The sequence below is a fragment of the Giraffa tippelskirchi genome, chromosome 8, assembly GCF_054371585.1.
Source record: "Giraffa tippelskirchi isolate mGirTip1 chromosome 8, T2T-mGirTip1v1.2.pri, whole genome shotgun sequence".
Lineage (NCBI taxonomy): Eukaryota > Metazoa > Chordata > Mammalia > Artiodactyla > Giraffidae > Giraffa > Giraffa tippelskirchi.
The window spans coordinates 151,502,704-151,521,607 of NC_137282.1; the positions used below are offsets into that span (position 1 = coordinate 151,502,704).

The following is an 18,904-nucleotide window of genomic DNA, read 5'->3' on the forward strand; positions in this document are numbered from 1 at the left end:
GTGGAGAAATAACTCCAGAAAGAATGATGGGATGGAGCCAAAGCAAAAACGATACCCAACTGTGGATGTGACTGGTGATAGACGCAAAGTCCAATGCTGTAAAGAACAATATTGCATAGGAACCTGGAATGTTAGGTCCATGAATCAAGGCAAACTGGAAGTGGTCAAACAGGAGATGGCAAGAGTGAACGTTGACATTCTAGGAATCAGCGAACTAAGATGGACTGGAATGGGTGAATTTAACTCAGATGACCATTATATCTACTACTGTGGGCAAGAATCTCTTAGAAGAAATGGAGTAGCCATCATGGTCAACAAAAGAGTCCAAAATGCAGTACTTGGATGCAATCTCAAAAACGACAGAATGATCTCTGTTCGTTTCCAAGGCAAACCATTCAATATCATGGTAATCCAAGTCTATGCCCTGACCAGTAACGCCGAAGAAGCTGAAGTTGAATGGTTCTATGAAGACCTACAAGACCTTCTAGAACTAACACCCAAAAAAGATGTCCTTTTCATTATAGGGGACTGGAATGCAAAAGTAGGAAGTCAAGAAACACCTGGCGTAACAGGCAGGTTTGGCCTTGGAGTACAGAATGAAGCAGGGCAAAGGCTAATAGAGTTTTGCCACGAGAACGCACTGGTAATAGCAAACACCCTATTCCAACAACACAAGAGAAGACTCTACACGTGGACATCACCAGATGGTCAACACTGAAATCAGATTGATTATATTCTTTGCAGCCAAAGATGGAGAAGCTCTATACAGTCAGCAAAAACAAGACCGGGAGCAGACTGTGGCTCAGATCATGAACTGCTTATTGCCAAATTCAGACTTAAATTGAAGAAAGTAGGAAAAACCACTAGACCATTCAGGTATGACCTAGATCAAATCCCTTATGAGTATACAGTGGAAGTGACAATTGATATTACATGTTACTTATCTTTCCAATTAGTGCTTTTGCCTATTACTCATAGTTATTTGAAATTCCTTGCCATATAGTTCCAACATTTGTGTCATATCTGAGCTTTTAAGAATTGCTCTGTTTCTTGGGAAACTTTTGCTTTCTTTCTTAATGCTTTGTAATTTTTATAAAGACAAGACATCTTGTGTACTACAGTACAGACTGAGACATATAATGTTTAAGCCTAGAAATGGGCACAGCTGTTTTTTTTCTGCTGGGACTTTACTATGGGAGTTAATGTTAATCTCATTAGAAATTGAGCTGGATTTGAGATTTGTTGTTGCTATGGTTATGATCTGTACACTACTTTTTTTTAAAGTGAGTGGGAACTGTTTTGTCAGAAAGCTTTTGTGTTTTTCCAATGTCTTCTCAACCCTCAGCTTTTAATCTTTCCATTGTGCAGTGCCTCAAAGAGGGTCTGTCTCTTGCAGGTTACTTCTTACCTGGAGCTGATTAGCCTCACCTGTAGGAGACTTGGGTGTTCTCTATTGTCCGACTAAGCTTCTGTATTAGGCCTGGACTAATACAGAATAACCCTTTTAGGCAAATGTGTTTGCTTTTAGAAGTTATATCCTTCTCCCGTTTTAAATTGCCATATTATTCCAAAATGATTATGGGGATGTGTATCATTCAACCATCAACATATTAATGAGAGACATAAGTTTGGAGTACAGATATATACATATGTCATCCCTCCACAGACACACACTTAATGTCTACTCTTAGAGACTTGCTGTGAAAAATTGTGTAAAATTATGTTTTCCAGATTTCTAAAACCCTTCACTTTACATGTGTCCACTGAAATTTTCCTTTTATAAAATATTTTATGATGAGATACATCATCGCATACGAGGAAGAAATTATTTTATATTATTTTTCAATAATCACCAGTAGCAGTCGTAGGCAAATAGAAATCATACTTTCATTAGACAGAAGAACTAGCATTCCCATTTCTTTAAAGTAACAGCAAAGAAATTTGTGCCCCCTGTTCTGAAAAGTTTCTGGTGATACAAAGGAGAAACTCAAGGAGGCAGGGACCCAGACTTGCAGCGTAGGTTGACAGTGAATACAGCCCTCTCTCCACTAGTGGTTAATTTTCAGATGATCTTATCAACAACCAGTTTTAGGAAGAGGTTCTGAGGGTGCCTTATAGGGAAGAAAAATCAGCCTTTGAGTTCTGGGCACCCGGATGTTTGACTTTTTCAGGTACTTTGCTCATTTGGTGATACCATTTCATGAGGGGTTTTGTTTAGTTTTTCTATCAGTATTTCCCCTCACACTTCAGTAAAATGTAAAATAAACTTACTGGCTGCCAAAATCAAGCTTATAAGTAAACAGTGGTGGAGAGAGCGCAGGCAGGGTGCTGCACTGGAGGCCACGGAGAGGAATGAGCGACCAGCCTTCTCTAAGCCTTTATATGATCCTCCTTGAAATGACTAATAAAAACAGACTAAAATATCCAGGAGGAAAACATAATTTTTAAAAAGATTATAAAGCAAAGAGGCCAGCAACAAATATGTGACACAGAATGTTCTGAAGCTGCTTCACTTTTCTCACTGTCCAAGCTGTTCTGGCTTGGTTTCAGGCGCCAGGATATGGCTCAAAGGCACTTCTGTCTTTTGGAAATCTTGTCTGTGCCAAGAACTCTTGGTCCAGAATGCCTCTGGGAGCCTGGCTTGGTTCTGGGGAACTGGCATAGACTCTGGAGACACAGAGAGAGAAAAATATATATATATATGTATATATATATATATTTTATTCTGAAACCTTCTTCCTCTCCCTTAACTAGCTCTATCTCTTTTCATTTTCTTCACAGTTTGAGATATCCTGAGGTAGATGGAAAGCAACCAGGAACACAGAATGGTAAGTAAAAAAGAATTTTCCAAGGTTCTTAGACCAAAATTATAGGCGGGAATACCAGTGACATTTGCTCAAGCCTTCGTTGAATCCTTCTAATCTCTGTTCCCATATAACCCCTTCAATCACTGCACCTATCAACACTCAATTTTCTCTTTATCTGAATTCCTATGGTTTTTACTTTTCATCATTTATGCTGGTTCTTAGATTTTTACTCTAGAATTCTTTCTGGAAATTTCAAATCTTCATGGTCACATCACAATTTTGTATTTGCTTTTTAAAGTTTATACTCCATTTGTTGAAAGCTAGACATAGGCACCCTTTTCACTTAACTCTTTCAAAACATAATGTTAATAGAATCCCTGTATAAATATGGCTGGGGAAATCATCATAGTTCCTCTTGGCTCCTGGACATCATACAGCAGAAAAACAACAGCGAAAACCTCTAAAACTCTAATTTTTATCAAACCTGGAAGATAAATATAATCCAAAAAAAAGCAAGGGATTTTGGAATTGTAAAAAAAAAAAAGAAGAATTCTCTTGGGAGGCAGTGAAGCTATGAAATGTCAAGAGTGATAAGGAGCCCAACAGAAGTAGAGCTCAGAGGATAATAGCAAAATTATAATAGCTCTTGAAGATGAGGGGGTTCATCCTGAATTTAAAATTTATAATCTTGTTTGGAAAAAAAATCCTGCTGGAACTACAGTCAACAAGCTATTGACAAAACCCCACCCTTCACTGCATTTGACTCAGAACCAGAGGGATTAGGGGTGCAACACGTTCACATACTTGAGCCATACTTGTACAGAGAACTATCTATCTTTGTGACAGCAAATGAAAGTGAAAGTGAAGTCGCTCAGTCGTGTCCGACTCTTTGCAATCCCATGGACTGTAGCCTACCAGGCTCCTTCATCCATGGGATTTTCCAGGCAAGAGTACTGGAGTGGGGTGCCATTTCCTTCTCCAGGGGATCTTTCTGACCCAGGGAGCGAACCCGGGTCTGCCGCATTGCAGGCAGGTGCTTTACTGTCTGAGCCACCAGGGAAGCCTTAAAGATCTTTTTTGTAGTAAAAATTCAATGGTTACTCTGGCAACACCTGCCTCTCTTTCCCATCAACTCTGTAGAGGATACTAATCCAAGAAAATCCAACTTATTCAATGACAAGTAATAGGAAAAGAACCAGAAGAACAACCATACAAAATTCTTACATGAAAACAAATGTGAAAAACAGCATGAAAATTCATTCCAAAATGAATACTCACGAGAAAAATGGTGACATAAAGACTAAATACTTGACCTCAGTATCTACCATCAAGTAAAAGAATATCAAACAGTATCCTTTTTAAGTGTATGACAGAAAGTGAAAGTGAAAGTCAGTCATGTCTGACTCTTTGCCACGCCATGGACTAAACAGTCCATGGAATTCTCCAGACTAGAATACTGGAGTGGGTAGCCTTTCCCTCCTCCAGGGGATCTTCCCAACCCAGGGATCAAACCCAGGTCTCCCACATTGCAAGCAGGTTGTTTACCAGCTGAGCCACAAGGGAAGCCCAAGGGAAATAACACTAGAATTCAGAGATAAGAGGGAATTACACCAGGAAGAATGAAAATTGAACTGGTAGAACTCAGGAAAAATTGAAGAAAAACCAAAATCAGCACATAAATAAAGAAAATGCAAGGAACACTATTGAGGAACATACACTATGGCAAATATAGTAAAGAAAATAAATTACAGAAATGAGAAGAATTAACAAAATGAACTAGAAACAGCAAAATAAAACAACTGAAAAGGTTATAGATAAAATGAGATACAGAAAAGAACCAAAAATTAAAAATCCAACATATGTATAATTGAAATCTCTGAAGATAAAAAAACAAACAGAAGCAACAAAATGGAAAATAACTTATTTTAAAGAAATAATTCAAGAAAAATCTTCATAATTAATATGCCTTGAATATTTACATTGGGAGGATAATGTTCTAGCGAACACTGAAACTGATATAGCAACACCTATGCTAATAATGTTATCAAAATTCCAAGATTTAAACAAGAGGATCATTTGAGTGATTGAGAAAAAAAGATTACGCTACATGTAACAATAAGGTAAAACAATGAAGCTGTCTGTATGTTTCTTCATAGTCACAATGTCAGAAGTCAGTACAGCAACATGTTAAAGGTATTCAATAAAAGAAAGGAAGAGACCCGTATCTTATGATCAGGTAAATTTATCTTCAAGATTATTTAATATACAAAGTAAAATAATGAGGAAGAAAATATTGATAAAGAAACTAAGATAAAGGAAAGAGGGTATAGCAAAATTGTTACTATTGTTCATATTAGGAAACTAATAGATACCATTATAACTAAAAATATATTGGGTAGAGTAGTTACCAGCTAATCACAGTTTATGGGCCAAATCTGGTCCAACACCTAGTTTTTTATGGCCTGCAAAATAAGAATGCTGCTTACAGCTTATGTGATGCTTGGGGAAAAAATGAATGATAATAGTTCATGATGTGAAAATTGTATGAAATTCAAAATTCAATATACATAAAAAAAGTTTTATAGGACTACCTACAGGCTTATTCATCTACATATTGCCTAGGGCTGCTATTGTGTTAAAATGACAGAGTTGATGACAGAGACACTATTATGTTTTTTAATTCTAATGAATTAGAAAAATGGTAGCTCTAATCTATGAAGACAAAATCTGGTTGTTTTAAAAAAAAGAGAAAAATCATTAGTTAATCAGGAAAGAGAAAACTGCAATTAAAAACAAAGAAACAAAACCAAACAGTAAAGGAAGAATTAACCACACAGGAACTGCGGAGATTAAAGAATCTTGCTGCTGCTGCTGCTGCTGCTGCTGCTGCTAAGTCGCGTCAGTCGTGTCCGACTTTGTTCGACCCCATAGACGGCAGCCCACCAGGCTCCCCCGTCCCTGGGATTCTCCAGGCAAGAGTACTGGAGTGGGTTGTCATTTCCTTCTCCAGTGCATGAAAGTGAAAAGTGAAAGTGAAGTTGCTCAGTCATGTCTGACCCTTCTCTTAAGAAGATGAAATAGAAAAACTTTGATGAAATAGACATCTTAAGGAAAATATGATTTACACTAAATGACATCAAGAAATAAGAATCTAAATATTTAGAACTACTTCAATAAAAGTGATAGAAGATAAAATGATCAAAAGGTTATTTTCAGCAAAGCTGCAGGTTTAGTCACTTTCACAGGGGAATTTAAAAGCAAATAAAACCAGGACTATTTCAACGTTTCTAGAGAATAACAGACGAAAGAATTTCTTCAGATTGTTTCTGGAAAAATGGTGCAAAATTGATAATAAAACTTGACAAAGATGTGTTATACACAAATGAAACTAATAGATTCATCTATTACAAAAAAAATGAGGGCATCATTTCAAAGAAAATGTACCCAAAAGCATACAAAAAGAATAATCATTTTGACAGAGGAATTTATTCCAGAAGTACAATGATGGTTCATTATTAGGAAAAATGTTCATATGTAGTTTATAATATTAGAGAAAAATTATGATCATTTTCATATATGATGAAAAGTCATTTGGCAAAATACAATAGCCATTCCTCATTAACACATTCAGTTAAGTAAGGATAGATGGACACCTTTTACACACAGTAAACATGTATCTATCTCAATCCAGAAGTCAGCATTGTGCTCACTGGAGATTGACTAGAAGCATAGTCATCAAAACCTAGGGTCTGTCACACAGTGAAGTCAGAGAAAGAAAAACAAATATTGTATATTAACGCATATATGTGGAATCTAGAAAAATGGTGTGAAGGAAGCTATTTCCAGGGCAGCAACAGAGACTCAGATGTAGAGAACGGACATGTGGACACAGTGAGGGAAGGAGAGGATGGGACAACTTGGGAGATTAGCATTGACATATATACACTACCATGTATAAAATAGGTAACTAGGGGGAAAATGCTGTATACACAGGGAGCTCAGCTCTGTGATGACCTAGAGGGGTGAGATGGGGATGAGACGGGAGGGAGAATACGAGAGAGAGGGGATATATGTATACATATGGCAAATTCACTTCATTATACAGCAGAAATTAACATTGTAAAGCAATTATATGCTATGTGCTTAGTCGCTCAGTCGTGTCTGACTCTTTGCAACCCCATGGACTGTAGCCCTTCAGGCTCCTCTGACCATGGGGATTCTTAAGGCAAGAATACTGGAGGGGGTTGCCATGCCCTCCTCCAGGGGATCCTCCCAACCTAGGGATTGAACCCAGGTCTCCCGCACTGCAGGAAGATTCTTTACTGTCTGAGCCACCAGGGAAGCCCAAAGCAATTATACTCTAATTATAAAATAAAATCAAGATCAAGAGAAGAATGCCATAAAGTATACCATAAAGTATTAGCGTGCGTGCATACTAAGTTGCTTCAGTCATGTCTACTCTTTGCGGCCCCACAGACTCTGGCCCGCCAGGCTCCTCTATCCATGGGATTCTCTAGGCAAATATACTGGAGTGGGTTGCCATGCCCTTCTCCAGGGGATCTTCCTGACCCAGGGATCGAACCTGTGTCTCTTATGTCTCCTGCACTGGCAAGTAGGTTCTTTACCACTAGTGCCACCTGGGAAACCCAAAGTATTAGCATCACTAGTCAAAACAGATGAGCCGAAGGAAAATAAGAAGCAAAAACATTATAAACTGTAATTATATGGCAATAACATGATGGAACATTTGAAAATCCAAGGGAATCAACCAAAACACTATAAAGAGTGAGAGAATTCAGGGAAGTAATGGGACATAGATACTAATAAACAGAAAGCAATAAATTTATTATGTACCAAAAACAAGCAGTTAAATGCCTAATGGGAAAAACGTTTAAAACAGCCAAAACCAGCAAAACAATATCTTTGGAAATAAACTTTAAAACAATGTAGAAATGCACACAAAGAAAAATTAAAACAAATGTGAAGGCAAAGATGGATTTTTCAATAAATGATGTTGTAGAATAACCCATCTGGGAAAAAAAGAAAAACTGAATCCATATTTCACACCAAACATCAGGAACAATTCCAAATGGAGGGTTTTTTTTGTTTTTTTTTTTAACTTTCAAGAATGAAAGTCTTAAAAACAGAGGAAGAAGTAGGAAAATTCATTTATAAATGTGAAGTGGGGAAAGTCTCTTTTAATCAACAACTCGGAATCCAAATTGCAAAAGACAACATGAGAAAACAGAAAAGAAACTTCTGCGCACAAAAGCAATACGACAAAAAACCACGAGTAAAGTCAAGAGACAAATATAAAATGGGGGGAAGGAACTGCAATTCATATTATAGGCAGCATGAGGTTTTTTTTCTCAATAAAAATAGCTTCTTAAAGTCAATAATGAAAGACAAACAGCTGAATAGAAAAAAAAATAGATTGGACAGTTCATAGACAAGAAGCTTATAAAAACACTGAAACATATGAAAAGTAATCAATCTCACTTAAAATAAAACTGCCTAGATACACCATTGTTTTAACCGATCAGGTTAACTCAAATTCCAAAGTTGATAATTCTTCACTGGTGAAGCTGAGGGGAAGTTGGCCTCATGCACTGCTGACTGAAATACAGAGCCTCAGGATTTCCCAGACCTGGTGCTGGGCATACTTCCCTCAGGTCTCTGATGCCCCAGTGGATCCTGGTCATTTAGAACTTGTAGGCTTGCTCCCTTTGGCCACAATCAATCTAAGGCTTCAAGTCTTTTCCAATTTATCCCAAATATAAACCACTTTATTTGCTTTGAGTGTTATGATGGGGAAAAGCTTGGGAAACCTTGAAACAGTACAGTTGTTAGAGATAGCAATTTGGTTCTACCCATCCAAAGTTATAAATTTTTATAACTTTTGATGCATCTTCAATTCAGAAATTAATCCTGTAGATGTGCCTGCAGGTGTGCTCAGTGAAATATATTCTAGGTTATTCAGTGTATCAGTATTTGTAATTTTGGAAGCAATCCAAATGTCCATCTAGAGTTTACGGGGGTTTAGGTAAATTATAATCAATCAAACAATGGGATACTGGCAGTGATACTAACAAAAGGGGAGAGTGAGAGAAAAATCACATGCTGATATAGAAAATATCTCTGAGTAAATAACTAAGCAGAAAAAAAGGAGTGTGCAGAACAATGTACACAGAAGGCTAACTTTTGTCTAAAAACACAGAGAAATAATATATGTTCATATTTGCTTCATACATATTAAAAAAACTCTGGAAGGATACATAGTAGACAGTGCTTTTGTGAGGTCAGGGAATATGAAGGGAGAGAAATGGGGAGGATCAAAGGCAGGAGGAAAACATTTCACTGTACGTATTTCTATCTTTTGTAATTTTTTTTTGAATAATATAAATGTATTGCTATATCAAAGCTATTAAAAATGAAAACAATGCAGCCTTATCTATCTCCAAAAGTAGGAATTAGGAAATGTGGTAGAGTTAATGAGGAAAGCTGTTATGTCAAATTTCAGAGACAGAGGAATATATATTGAATTCCTCAGGGCACATCCTGGACAGGAAGTGGTAAATATCTTCCTGAACAATTTCCCCCCCACACATTGCCGGTAATGGTTCACTCTGCTCTGATGCTTTAAGGACATGAAAGAGTGGGCTCCTTTATGAGCTATTTGCTTTCCCCTCCTTCAGGTTCAAAGAAGCTACATTTTGGTCGTATTCTTTACTTTTAAGGAGAGCTAGACTCACTCCCTTTGGATAGAAAGTGGAATGTACACACTACTATATTTAAAAGAGATAACAAGGACCGACTGTAGAGACAGGGCATACTGCTCAATATTCTGCAATAATCTACGTGGGAAAAGAATCTGAGAAAGAACAGATATATGTGTGTATAAATATATACATATATATATATATATATATATATATATATAACTGAATCACTTTGCTGCACACCTGAAACTAACACAACATTGTTTATCAACTATTGCTCTAATATAAAATAAAAATTAAAACAAAAGTTGAGTCAAATCGCTACTCAAGCCAATAGAGTGTAGAGATCCTAGACTCTGGGAGAGTCTGTTGGGCATGAGTTTAGATTCCACCTTTAGAAACTTTATTATTTGGCTATAAGGTTAAGATCTCTTCAGCAGGAAAAGAGAGATCATAGTAACACCTACCTCCTGAGCGCTTAGAAAGAGTAAAACACATGTAACACGTCTAGGAGAGTGTGCGTCACTTGGAAAGGCTCCATAAGTTTTAGTTATTGTTCTTTTTTGTGTGCAACTCCTGAAATTGTCAATAATGTCTCATCCCATGAGTCCTACTGTATATTTCACTTTTACCCTCCATTGTGCCCTAAAGGACTGTGTATGGCCTGTTGCTTTTTAAGTTAACTTGGAGAGCAGACCCCAGACTTAAGTTCTCTGTCATTTTTCTTATTTTTCAAAGGACAACTAAATGTTGGTCTGAAGGTGACAGATTGCCTGTGAATGTGTCCTGTGCCATGACTACATATGAGCCCTTAGAGTCAGCCAAGCTCATAGGGGTATTGTGACAATAATGAGATGCTGCATGCATGATGCCAGGCAAATACGTAGCAGGTGCCAATCAAAGGGCTATTATGTTCTTTTGCTAATACGTCATCATGACTCACCTCAGAGACATCTAGCACATAGCAAATAAGGAGAGAAAAAAATTGCAACCCAAAGAAAAATTCCCAGGATGAATGCATAATGTTTTCATTGAAAGGAAGGCTGAGGTTAATTTTTTTTTTTTTCATGGAAAACTTCCATCTCATCCATCACCCAATTCCTTTCCAGGGCATAGACTTCAGAATTGGTATCATTTTCTAACTTCAGAGGTTCACCACACCCTCTCCAGACTTTATGGAACATCAATTGTGTTTTATGTTTTAGGTCTTGGCTCTTAGAGGAATATTCTTTCTCTTTTTTTTTTTTCCTAAATAGTACAAGGTCACACGTTACGAAAGCCCTACAATTGACAGGCGAGAATCTTGTGAAGGGCGCAGCTGTCTCAGATTTTCGCGAAGAAATGTTTGCTTCTTTCCCTTGTCCAATACCATTAAATGTTCATTTGGTAAATTTTATTATACTATAGTAATGATAATAATTCAAATGAAGTTCAGAAGTATAACCATCTTGCTTGCTGCTGCTCTTGCTGTCTTCAAATCTTCTGGTAGAAAGGCTTTTATACAATTTGCCATAAGGCAGATATTCTTAAGCGGCCTCCCTGCTGTTTGAGTTCAGTACATCAAAATAAGTGTACAGTACATGAAGACAACTTCTCTGAGGCCATTAAGGAGGATCTGCTGCCCTAACCACATCTCTGGAGTCCTGGCTACCTAATATATGGACTTCTGCGGCATGAGGCGCTACTTAGTTTTCAGTTTCAATCTGTTCCAAGTCTGTGGGGAGACCACAGTGATGAAATGTTATCACTATGGCACCAATGCAAGCCTCAGATTATTAAGTGTATCGCAGTGGACAGACCATCTGTCATGATATAAACTGGTTTGATAAAAAATATATGCTGGGAACTTACATGAAATTTCATAACATGGTAAAAGATTTATATCCCAAGGATAGAGATGCATAGTACAGAGACATGCATCATTAGAAATGTATATATGCACACCTAGCACCAAAAATACATATATACCTGGGTTTTGATTTCATCAGTTCTGTAAGAAGGATACTAACATCTCCTAGTGTAATTACATTCTGTCTTTATAAGTATAGGTATAAAAATTGAGTAAGAAAGTCAGTTAAAAATTTCATGTGTCTCAATCAGAATATTAAAAAATTTTAAAGTTTCCAGAGCCTGGGTATACTCTTTTGCAGGCATTCATCACAGCACCTTTAAAATTCTACTTCTTGTCTTGAAGCAAAAATAATGATTTAGATCAGCTTGCAGAACTAACTAATTGGATAATTTAAGCATTGTTAACTGTAGTGACATCAGGAATCTTGGAGTGAAACGTAGCTTAAATGTCATCTTTTCAACCGAATGCTTTTTATAAAAATAAATTATAACTTGGGTTTCTTAACTCTACCCGCTGCCCCTATTGTTTCTTTTTTCAGGAGCTCTGTTGGTGGGTGGATTTCAAGTCAGACAGAAAGGGTATCGTGGAGACACAAAAAACCATATGTTCTTGGGCGTATAGGTTTGAACCATATTTAAATCATATGAGATGATAGCATTGAGTAGAACTGGTTGAAGTATCACACATAAACATTCGAAGTGGATTAATTTTATTTTGTATTATGTTCCAGTTGGATTCTCTTAAACAAAAAGCCATCATTTTTTCTACAACCACCAATTTTATAGCAGATGTTATACATTCTTTGAAAGCAAAGACTGTGACATTTATCTTTGTATTTCTTTCAGCACCTATGTAAAGATTTCTAATAAATGCTTGATGGGTATATTAATGGTTTCTTTAGAAAGTCCTTGTTAACTCGCATAATTGAACCAATATACGACTTTGTATTGAACCTTACATACAGATTTGTATTAATAAAGCATGTGATTCATAAAATATTGGAAATTGCTATTCTTTCATGTGACTTTGATGTGCCTAATTCCCACAAGGAATAGATGGAAAGATGAATTTAATTAATGTGTCTTCCTAGGTCAAATTTTTTATGAAGGAATTTGTCAGTGCTTAAGTATCAAATACAAATGTTACATGACTCCTTCTTCCCGGTACTTTTCTTACTGATCTTAACTTCCAAGTGATAACATTCATTAGAGTTGCATTGTAAAATCCGATTTTTATTTAATAGCACAACTGGAGCTTCATAGAGAATAAAATTCAAACTCTATCTTTCTCAGAGCTTTAAGGAAAACTTTGAGGCTATTCACCACTTTTCTTTGAAATTTACAAAAAAAAGAAATAGCCAAAGAGATGATGCCATTTTGAGTAAGAATTGTTCTCAAGAAACAGCAATTCTATCTATCTATCTATCAACCATCTATTTATCTATCATTTATCTCATTGAGATAGGTTTGTTTAGTTGATGAGAGCTTGGGATCCCTAAGGCTAAGCCCATGAATTAATACACAAGGGGTTGTTTCTATAACCATGAGCCGCTCTATTGATCATGGGGACAGGCTTGTACATACATGTTCTGGTCACCAAAGGACTGAGTGATGAGTCCATTCACATCATCACTACTAGAAAAAAACAACTCAGAATGTGAGTTCCACGTTTGGTGGATCTACAGTCTATACTTCATCACTTGTTTCTTGGTACCTCTCTGTGGTATTATTCTGGGCATTATGTAGGTACGAGGAATATATCATTTGACTCAGGTAACACCCTCACTCTCCTTTGCTCTTGATGTTCTGTTTTTCCTCATCCAGGACTCATTTCCACATCAAGGCCTTCATTCCTGTTTTTCCTTCAGGTTTAAATATTCTCTTCCTTTCACTCTCTATTCCTCTTCCTCTCTTCACTGGACCAATTTCTAAACAACAGTTGGTCCTCACATGCTTTTTTTTTTTTTTGATGTGGACCATTTTTAAAGAGGGCTTCCCATGTGGCACAGTGGTAAAGAATCTTCCTGCCAATGCAGGAGACACAAGATCTGCAGGTTTGATCCCTGGGTTGGGAAGATGCCCTGAGAAGGGAATGACAACCCACTCCAGTATTCTTGCCTGGAGAATTCCATGGACAGGGGAGCCTGGTGGGTTATAGACCATGGGGTCACAAAGAGTCAGATACAACTGAGTAATTGAGCACTTGAGTACTGATTTTCAAAGACTTTACCAAAGTTGTTACAATACTGCTTCTGTTTCATCTTTTAACTTTTTGGCTGCTAGACATGTGGGGTCCCAGCTCCCTCATCAGGGACCAACTCTCACCCTCTGCATTGGCAGGTGAAGTTTTAACCACTGGACTGCCAGGGAAGTCCCAGCTCTCACTTTGAATGTCAGTTCAGTTCACTTCAGTCGCTCAGTCGTGTCCGACTCTTTGTGACCCCATGAACTGCAGCATGCCAGGCCTCCCTGTCCATCACCAACTCCTGGAGTCCACCCAAACCCATGTCCATCGAGTCGATGATGCCATCCAACCATCTCATCCTCTGTCGTCCCCTTCTCCGCCTGCCCTCAATCTTTCCCAGCATCAGGGTCTTTTCAAATGAGTCAGCTCTTCGCATCAGGTGGCCAAAGTATTGGAGTTTCAGCTTCAATATCAGTCCTTCCAATGAACACCCAGGACTGATTTCCTTTAGGACGGACTGGTTGGATCTCCTTGCAGTCCAAGGGACTCTCAAGAGTCTTCTCCAACACCACAGTTCAAAAGCATCAATTTTTCGGTGCTCAGCTTTCTTTATAGTCCAACTCTTACATCCATACACGACCACTAGAAAAACCATAGCGTTTACTAGATGGACCTTTGTTGGAAAAGTAATGTCTCTGCTTTTTAATATGCTGTCTAAGTTGGTCATAACTTTTCTTCCAAGGAGCAAGCGTCTTTTAATTTCATTGCTGCAATCACCATCTGCAGTGATTTTGGAGCCCAGAAAAATAAAGTCAGCCGCTGTTTCCACTGTTTCCTCATCTATCTGCCATGAAGTGATGGGGCCGGATGCCATGATCTTAGTTTTCTGAATGTTGAGCTTTAAGCCAACTTTTTCACTCTCCTCTTTCAAATGCTCAGGGCTGGGGCAATGGGATGACCCAGAGGGATGGGATGGGGAGGGAGGTGGGAGGGGGGTTCAGGATGGGGAACACATGTAAACCCATGGCTGATTCATGTCAATGTATGGCAAAAACCACTACAATATTGTAAAGTAGTTAGCCCCCAACTAAAATAAATAAATTTATTAAAAAAAAAAAAAAAGGCTCTTTAGTTCTTCTTCACTTTCTGCCATAAGGGTAGTGTCATCTGCATATCTGAAGTTACTGATTTTCTCCCGGCAATCTTGATTCCAGCTTGTGCTTCCTCCAGCCCAGCATTTCTCATGATGTACCCTGCATATAAGTTAAATAAGCAGGGTGACAATATACATCCTTGACGTACTCCTTTTCCTATTTGGAACCAGTCTGTTGTTCCATGTCCAGTTCTAACTGTTGCTTCCTGACCTGCATACAGGTTTCTCAAGAGACAGGTCAGCTGGTCTGGTATTCCCATCTCTTTCAGAATTTTCCACAGTTTATTGTGATCCACACAGTCAAAGGCTTTGGCATAGTCAATAAAGCAGAGGTAGATGTTTTTCTGGAACTCTCTTGCTTTTTCGATGATCCAGCAGATGTTGGCAATTTGATCTCTGGTTCCTCTGCCTTTTCTAAATCCAGCTTGTCATTCCTCAAATGTCATTTCCTCACATTTTCTTTTCTGGCATCACCATTCATAATCCCTCCCCCCACACACAGACTTTATAGACTCTTAAAACCTTATGTACCTCCTTCATAAAATTTATCATTATTATGGTAGAAGAAATTGAGAGACTGGTTAGAAACTGTCTTTTCCATAGAATGTTAGCTCCATGTGGGCAAAGACAAGGTTTTCTTGTTCTTCTCCATATTCCCAGCATATAGTAGAGATTTAATTAGTATTTTTGGATAAATTACTATAATGATACTATTTTTATACTTGTAGGTTGTTGGAAAAATTGTATATTTCGCATACAATAATTGAGATTTCAATAGGTGAGCATATAGTAATATTTTGAATCCATGAAAAGTGTTTTGAAATATAAGGAAAAAGCATAGGTTGTAAAGTGAGAAGAAAACAAGATACAGCATTGTTAAGTACAGTATGGCCTAATTGGTGTATGCATAGGAAAACCCAGAAAGAAAATTTACCAAAATGCTCAAAGTATTTTTTCTCAAATACTCAAAGATGAGATATTAAAACTACAGTTTTATAGTTTCCATATTGTCCTTAACTAATATGAATTGAGAAAATAATGTTATTAGAGAAATAAATATTTTTATTATTTATTCATTACTTTAAAGCACTGCTTTTCCAGATCCTGGGCAAAAGCAAGCATTTTTGATAAAAACAGAGTCCCTACCTGCTTGAACTTTCATCCTTATGAGAAAAAATATCAATAAATCAGTAAACAAATAAATACAGAATGTCATATAATAAGTGCTTTGAAGAAATAGTACGGGCATTGTGGCAGAAAATGACTGATGGTAGAATTTTAGATAAGAAGCTTATGATGAGCTGTTCATGACAAGAACAATAGGTAACAATGTTTGAATAACTGCCCGAGGCGTCGCAACCAGGTAGACATCTCAAATGTTTGACCTCATTTGCTTTTAACAATAATCCTAAGAAGCAGGTGTTGTTCTTATTCCCATTTTAACACACAAGGAAGTGGACATTTAGAAAGATCATGGAATCAAAATTTAACAGAAAATTTGTGGTGTACCTCAATCACCGTATTTATCATATTGTACTTACTCATTTAGTTCTCTGTCTTCATTGTAATATTCTCTGCTTCATGACTTTAGAGACCATATTTCAGAGCCTGAAACATAATTAAAATCTCATTATATGTTTGTTCAATAAATGAATATATGAATAATTTGAAAAAAAGAAAATTCATCATTAAAGAAAGGAAGTATTATTCTGGAAATTTGCAAAAAAAATTTCTGTAATTCTTAAAATGAATTATTATGGAAAATTATTATGTAACATATTCTCTCATCTGTTCATGTTTTCATATAATAGGGGAAAAGTATCTATGAAAAGGAACAGATAGTCATAAAAAATGTTAAGGTGAATCATGGATTAACTTTAAAAGAGCTAGTTGGTTTTAGTAAAAACTTACAAAGTAGTTTAAAATAGCATAACATATTTAAAATCCAAACTGGAAGATTTAAAAACTTTAATGGGGTAACTTAACACACTCAAACTTTTTCAACCTAGGTGTCTAATAAGTTCAACACAATAGCCCATAAGAACCACACACACACAAAATTAGAAAATTTATGAAAGAGATAAAACTTTAATTAATAATGAGTCATATTCTTGTCAGACTGTTAAAAATATATCAATTCTTATATACTAAATTTACAAGTTTAAATTTTGTTCCAAATACAGCTGAAGTGAAGTGAAAGCCGCTCAGTTGTGTCTGACTCTTTGCCACCCCATGGACTATACAGTTCATGGAATTCTCTAGGCCAGAAAACTGGAGTGGGTAGCCTTTCCCTTCTCCAGGGGACCTTTCCAACCCAGGGGTCAAACCCAGATCTCCCACGCTGTGGGCGGATTCTTTACCAGCTGAGCCACAAGGGAAGCCCAAGAATACTGAAGTGGGTAGCCAATCCCTTCTCCGGTGGATCTTCCTGACCCAGGAATGGAACCAGGGTCTCCTGCATTGCAGGTGGATTAAGCCCAAATACAACTTAAAATATATTTAATTCTGGGCTCATCAAGAGAGTAGATATGGCCAATGAGAGAATCAATAAGCTTGAAGATATATCAGTAGAAACTTCCTAAACTGAAATGCAAAAGTAAAAAGATGAAAAAAAAAAAAAGGGACAAGAATATCTAAGACTACAAAATGATTACAAACTGTATAGCATATATGTAATTGGGATAACAGAGGAAGTAGATGAGAGAGTATAACAGAGGAAATATTAATATCTGAATTAATAATGGCCAAAAATTTTCCAAAATTAACAACAGACATTATACCACAGATACTTCCCCCAACTGACATAAGCTGTTGACATCCCTCTGAGTCAGTTTCCTTGGACCCTTGTCAATTCATTCATTTCTCCCTAGCAGCCATTGCCACTACTTCCTAGGTGGAGAAAGGAAGTCACAGATAAAGATATCTTCTCAAGTTGGATCTCTTGCACTTGGGAGTGTTGGAGAGAATGCTGAAGTTTAGGCTGACTCATCAGAGAAACATTTGTGAGTGAAGGTAGTAATTATTGGAGCCATGCTCCATTTGCATTGTGCCTTTGCCAATCTCCTGGATTTCTTACTTTGGTTTTTATTCCTTGACATTTATGACATTGGATCATCCTTTCGTAATGGGTCAATATAAAGGATTTCTGCCTTACTACATGTAGGGCACCATCATTGCCTTGAACCCTGCTCGCCCAACTGGGGGTGCCTGACTCTTTGAAATACAAAGACAAAATTGAATGAGCCATGCAGTTATTTCCGGTGCAAACCATGAACTCTAGCTATAAAGTATCTTTCCTGAACAAGTCTTTGAACTCAACAGTAGAAATTCTCCCTAACAAATCTATTCATTTACCCTAGTATATGAAGTGTTTGTGCTGTGGGGAGGGGATCAGTAAAAAATGATTCCTGGTGAAATTTAGAATGGTGCTCTGAGGCATATGCTTTGTTGTGTTGATACTTAGAAGCATTTCGGGATAAGGAGCACACTCTGAGTAGTTCTTTACTCTAGGAAGCTGTCCTCACCTTATGCCAGTTCACTACATAAACACATTAGCCAGATGCTTTCTCAGATACGTTCTACTTCTGTTGTTTTGACGTGACCACTGACAAAGTGTACCTGGCTTCCAGCATTGGGTCAAATCTAACACAGCCAAACCCATTCTTGCAGCTGTATTTTCCCATAGTTGTAATGCAATAAACTTTGAGAAGGCCATATAAATGAGGCCTGTCACAAAGCTAGAGGTCACTGGTTGATCTGCATGAAGATCCTGTGGGAGATGCTGGGCTTTAAAGGTTAATCCTGCAGAAAATTTCAGAGCCCTGAAGGTTACATTGGAGACGGCTGGCCTAACAGTGCATGTGGTAGGTACTCAGTCTATACTTCACAATTGATTGATTTTCCTTCTGGAAACTTACAAGACCTATGGCAAAAACAACAGGATCATTTCCCTTCATTTCACCCTAGTGTGCTTTGTTATTAGGGTTAGAGACATGAAAACAAATTGATTTATTATTCTTGGAATGAAAATTTCCCATTTTGGTTTAATTTTGCATAGGTGACAAGCCACATATAAGTGGGTATTTGGAGTCAGACATGAAACCTGAAAAGATTTACAGAGTTATTTTGTTCTTACCATCACCTTCTTCTCCAAAACAGACTAATGCAATTAAAAAAATTGCAAATAATT

At 37.2% G+C, this 18,904-nt stretch overlaps 1 protein-coding gene across 8 annotated transcripts in view; it reads right to left on the reverse strand.

Moving 5' to 3' along the window:
• The window catches only part of LOC145516678 (uncharacterized), a 744,489-nt gene that overhangs the window by 182,255 nt on the left and 543,330 nt on the right, over window positions 1–18,904 (reverse strand). For 6 of the 8 annotated variants that reach the window (XR_014061659.1, XR_014061652.1, XR_014061657.1 and 3 more), the window contains one exon: window positions 16,257–16,323. Coding sequence is in view for 1 of the 8 variants with exons in the window: in XM_081518078.1 (XP_081374204.1) it covers window positions 16,295–16,323 (29 nt within the window). In the remaining 7 variants the exon portion in view is untranslated. Of the gene's footprint in view, window positions 1–15,399; window positions 16,324–18,904 lie in introns of those variants that run through there. The other 2 variants (XR_014061654.1, XR_014061653.1) reach the window with 1 other exon arrangement.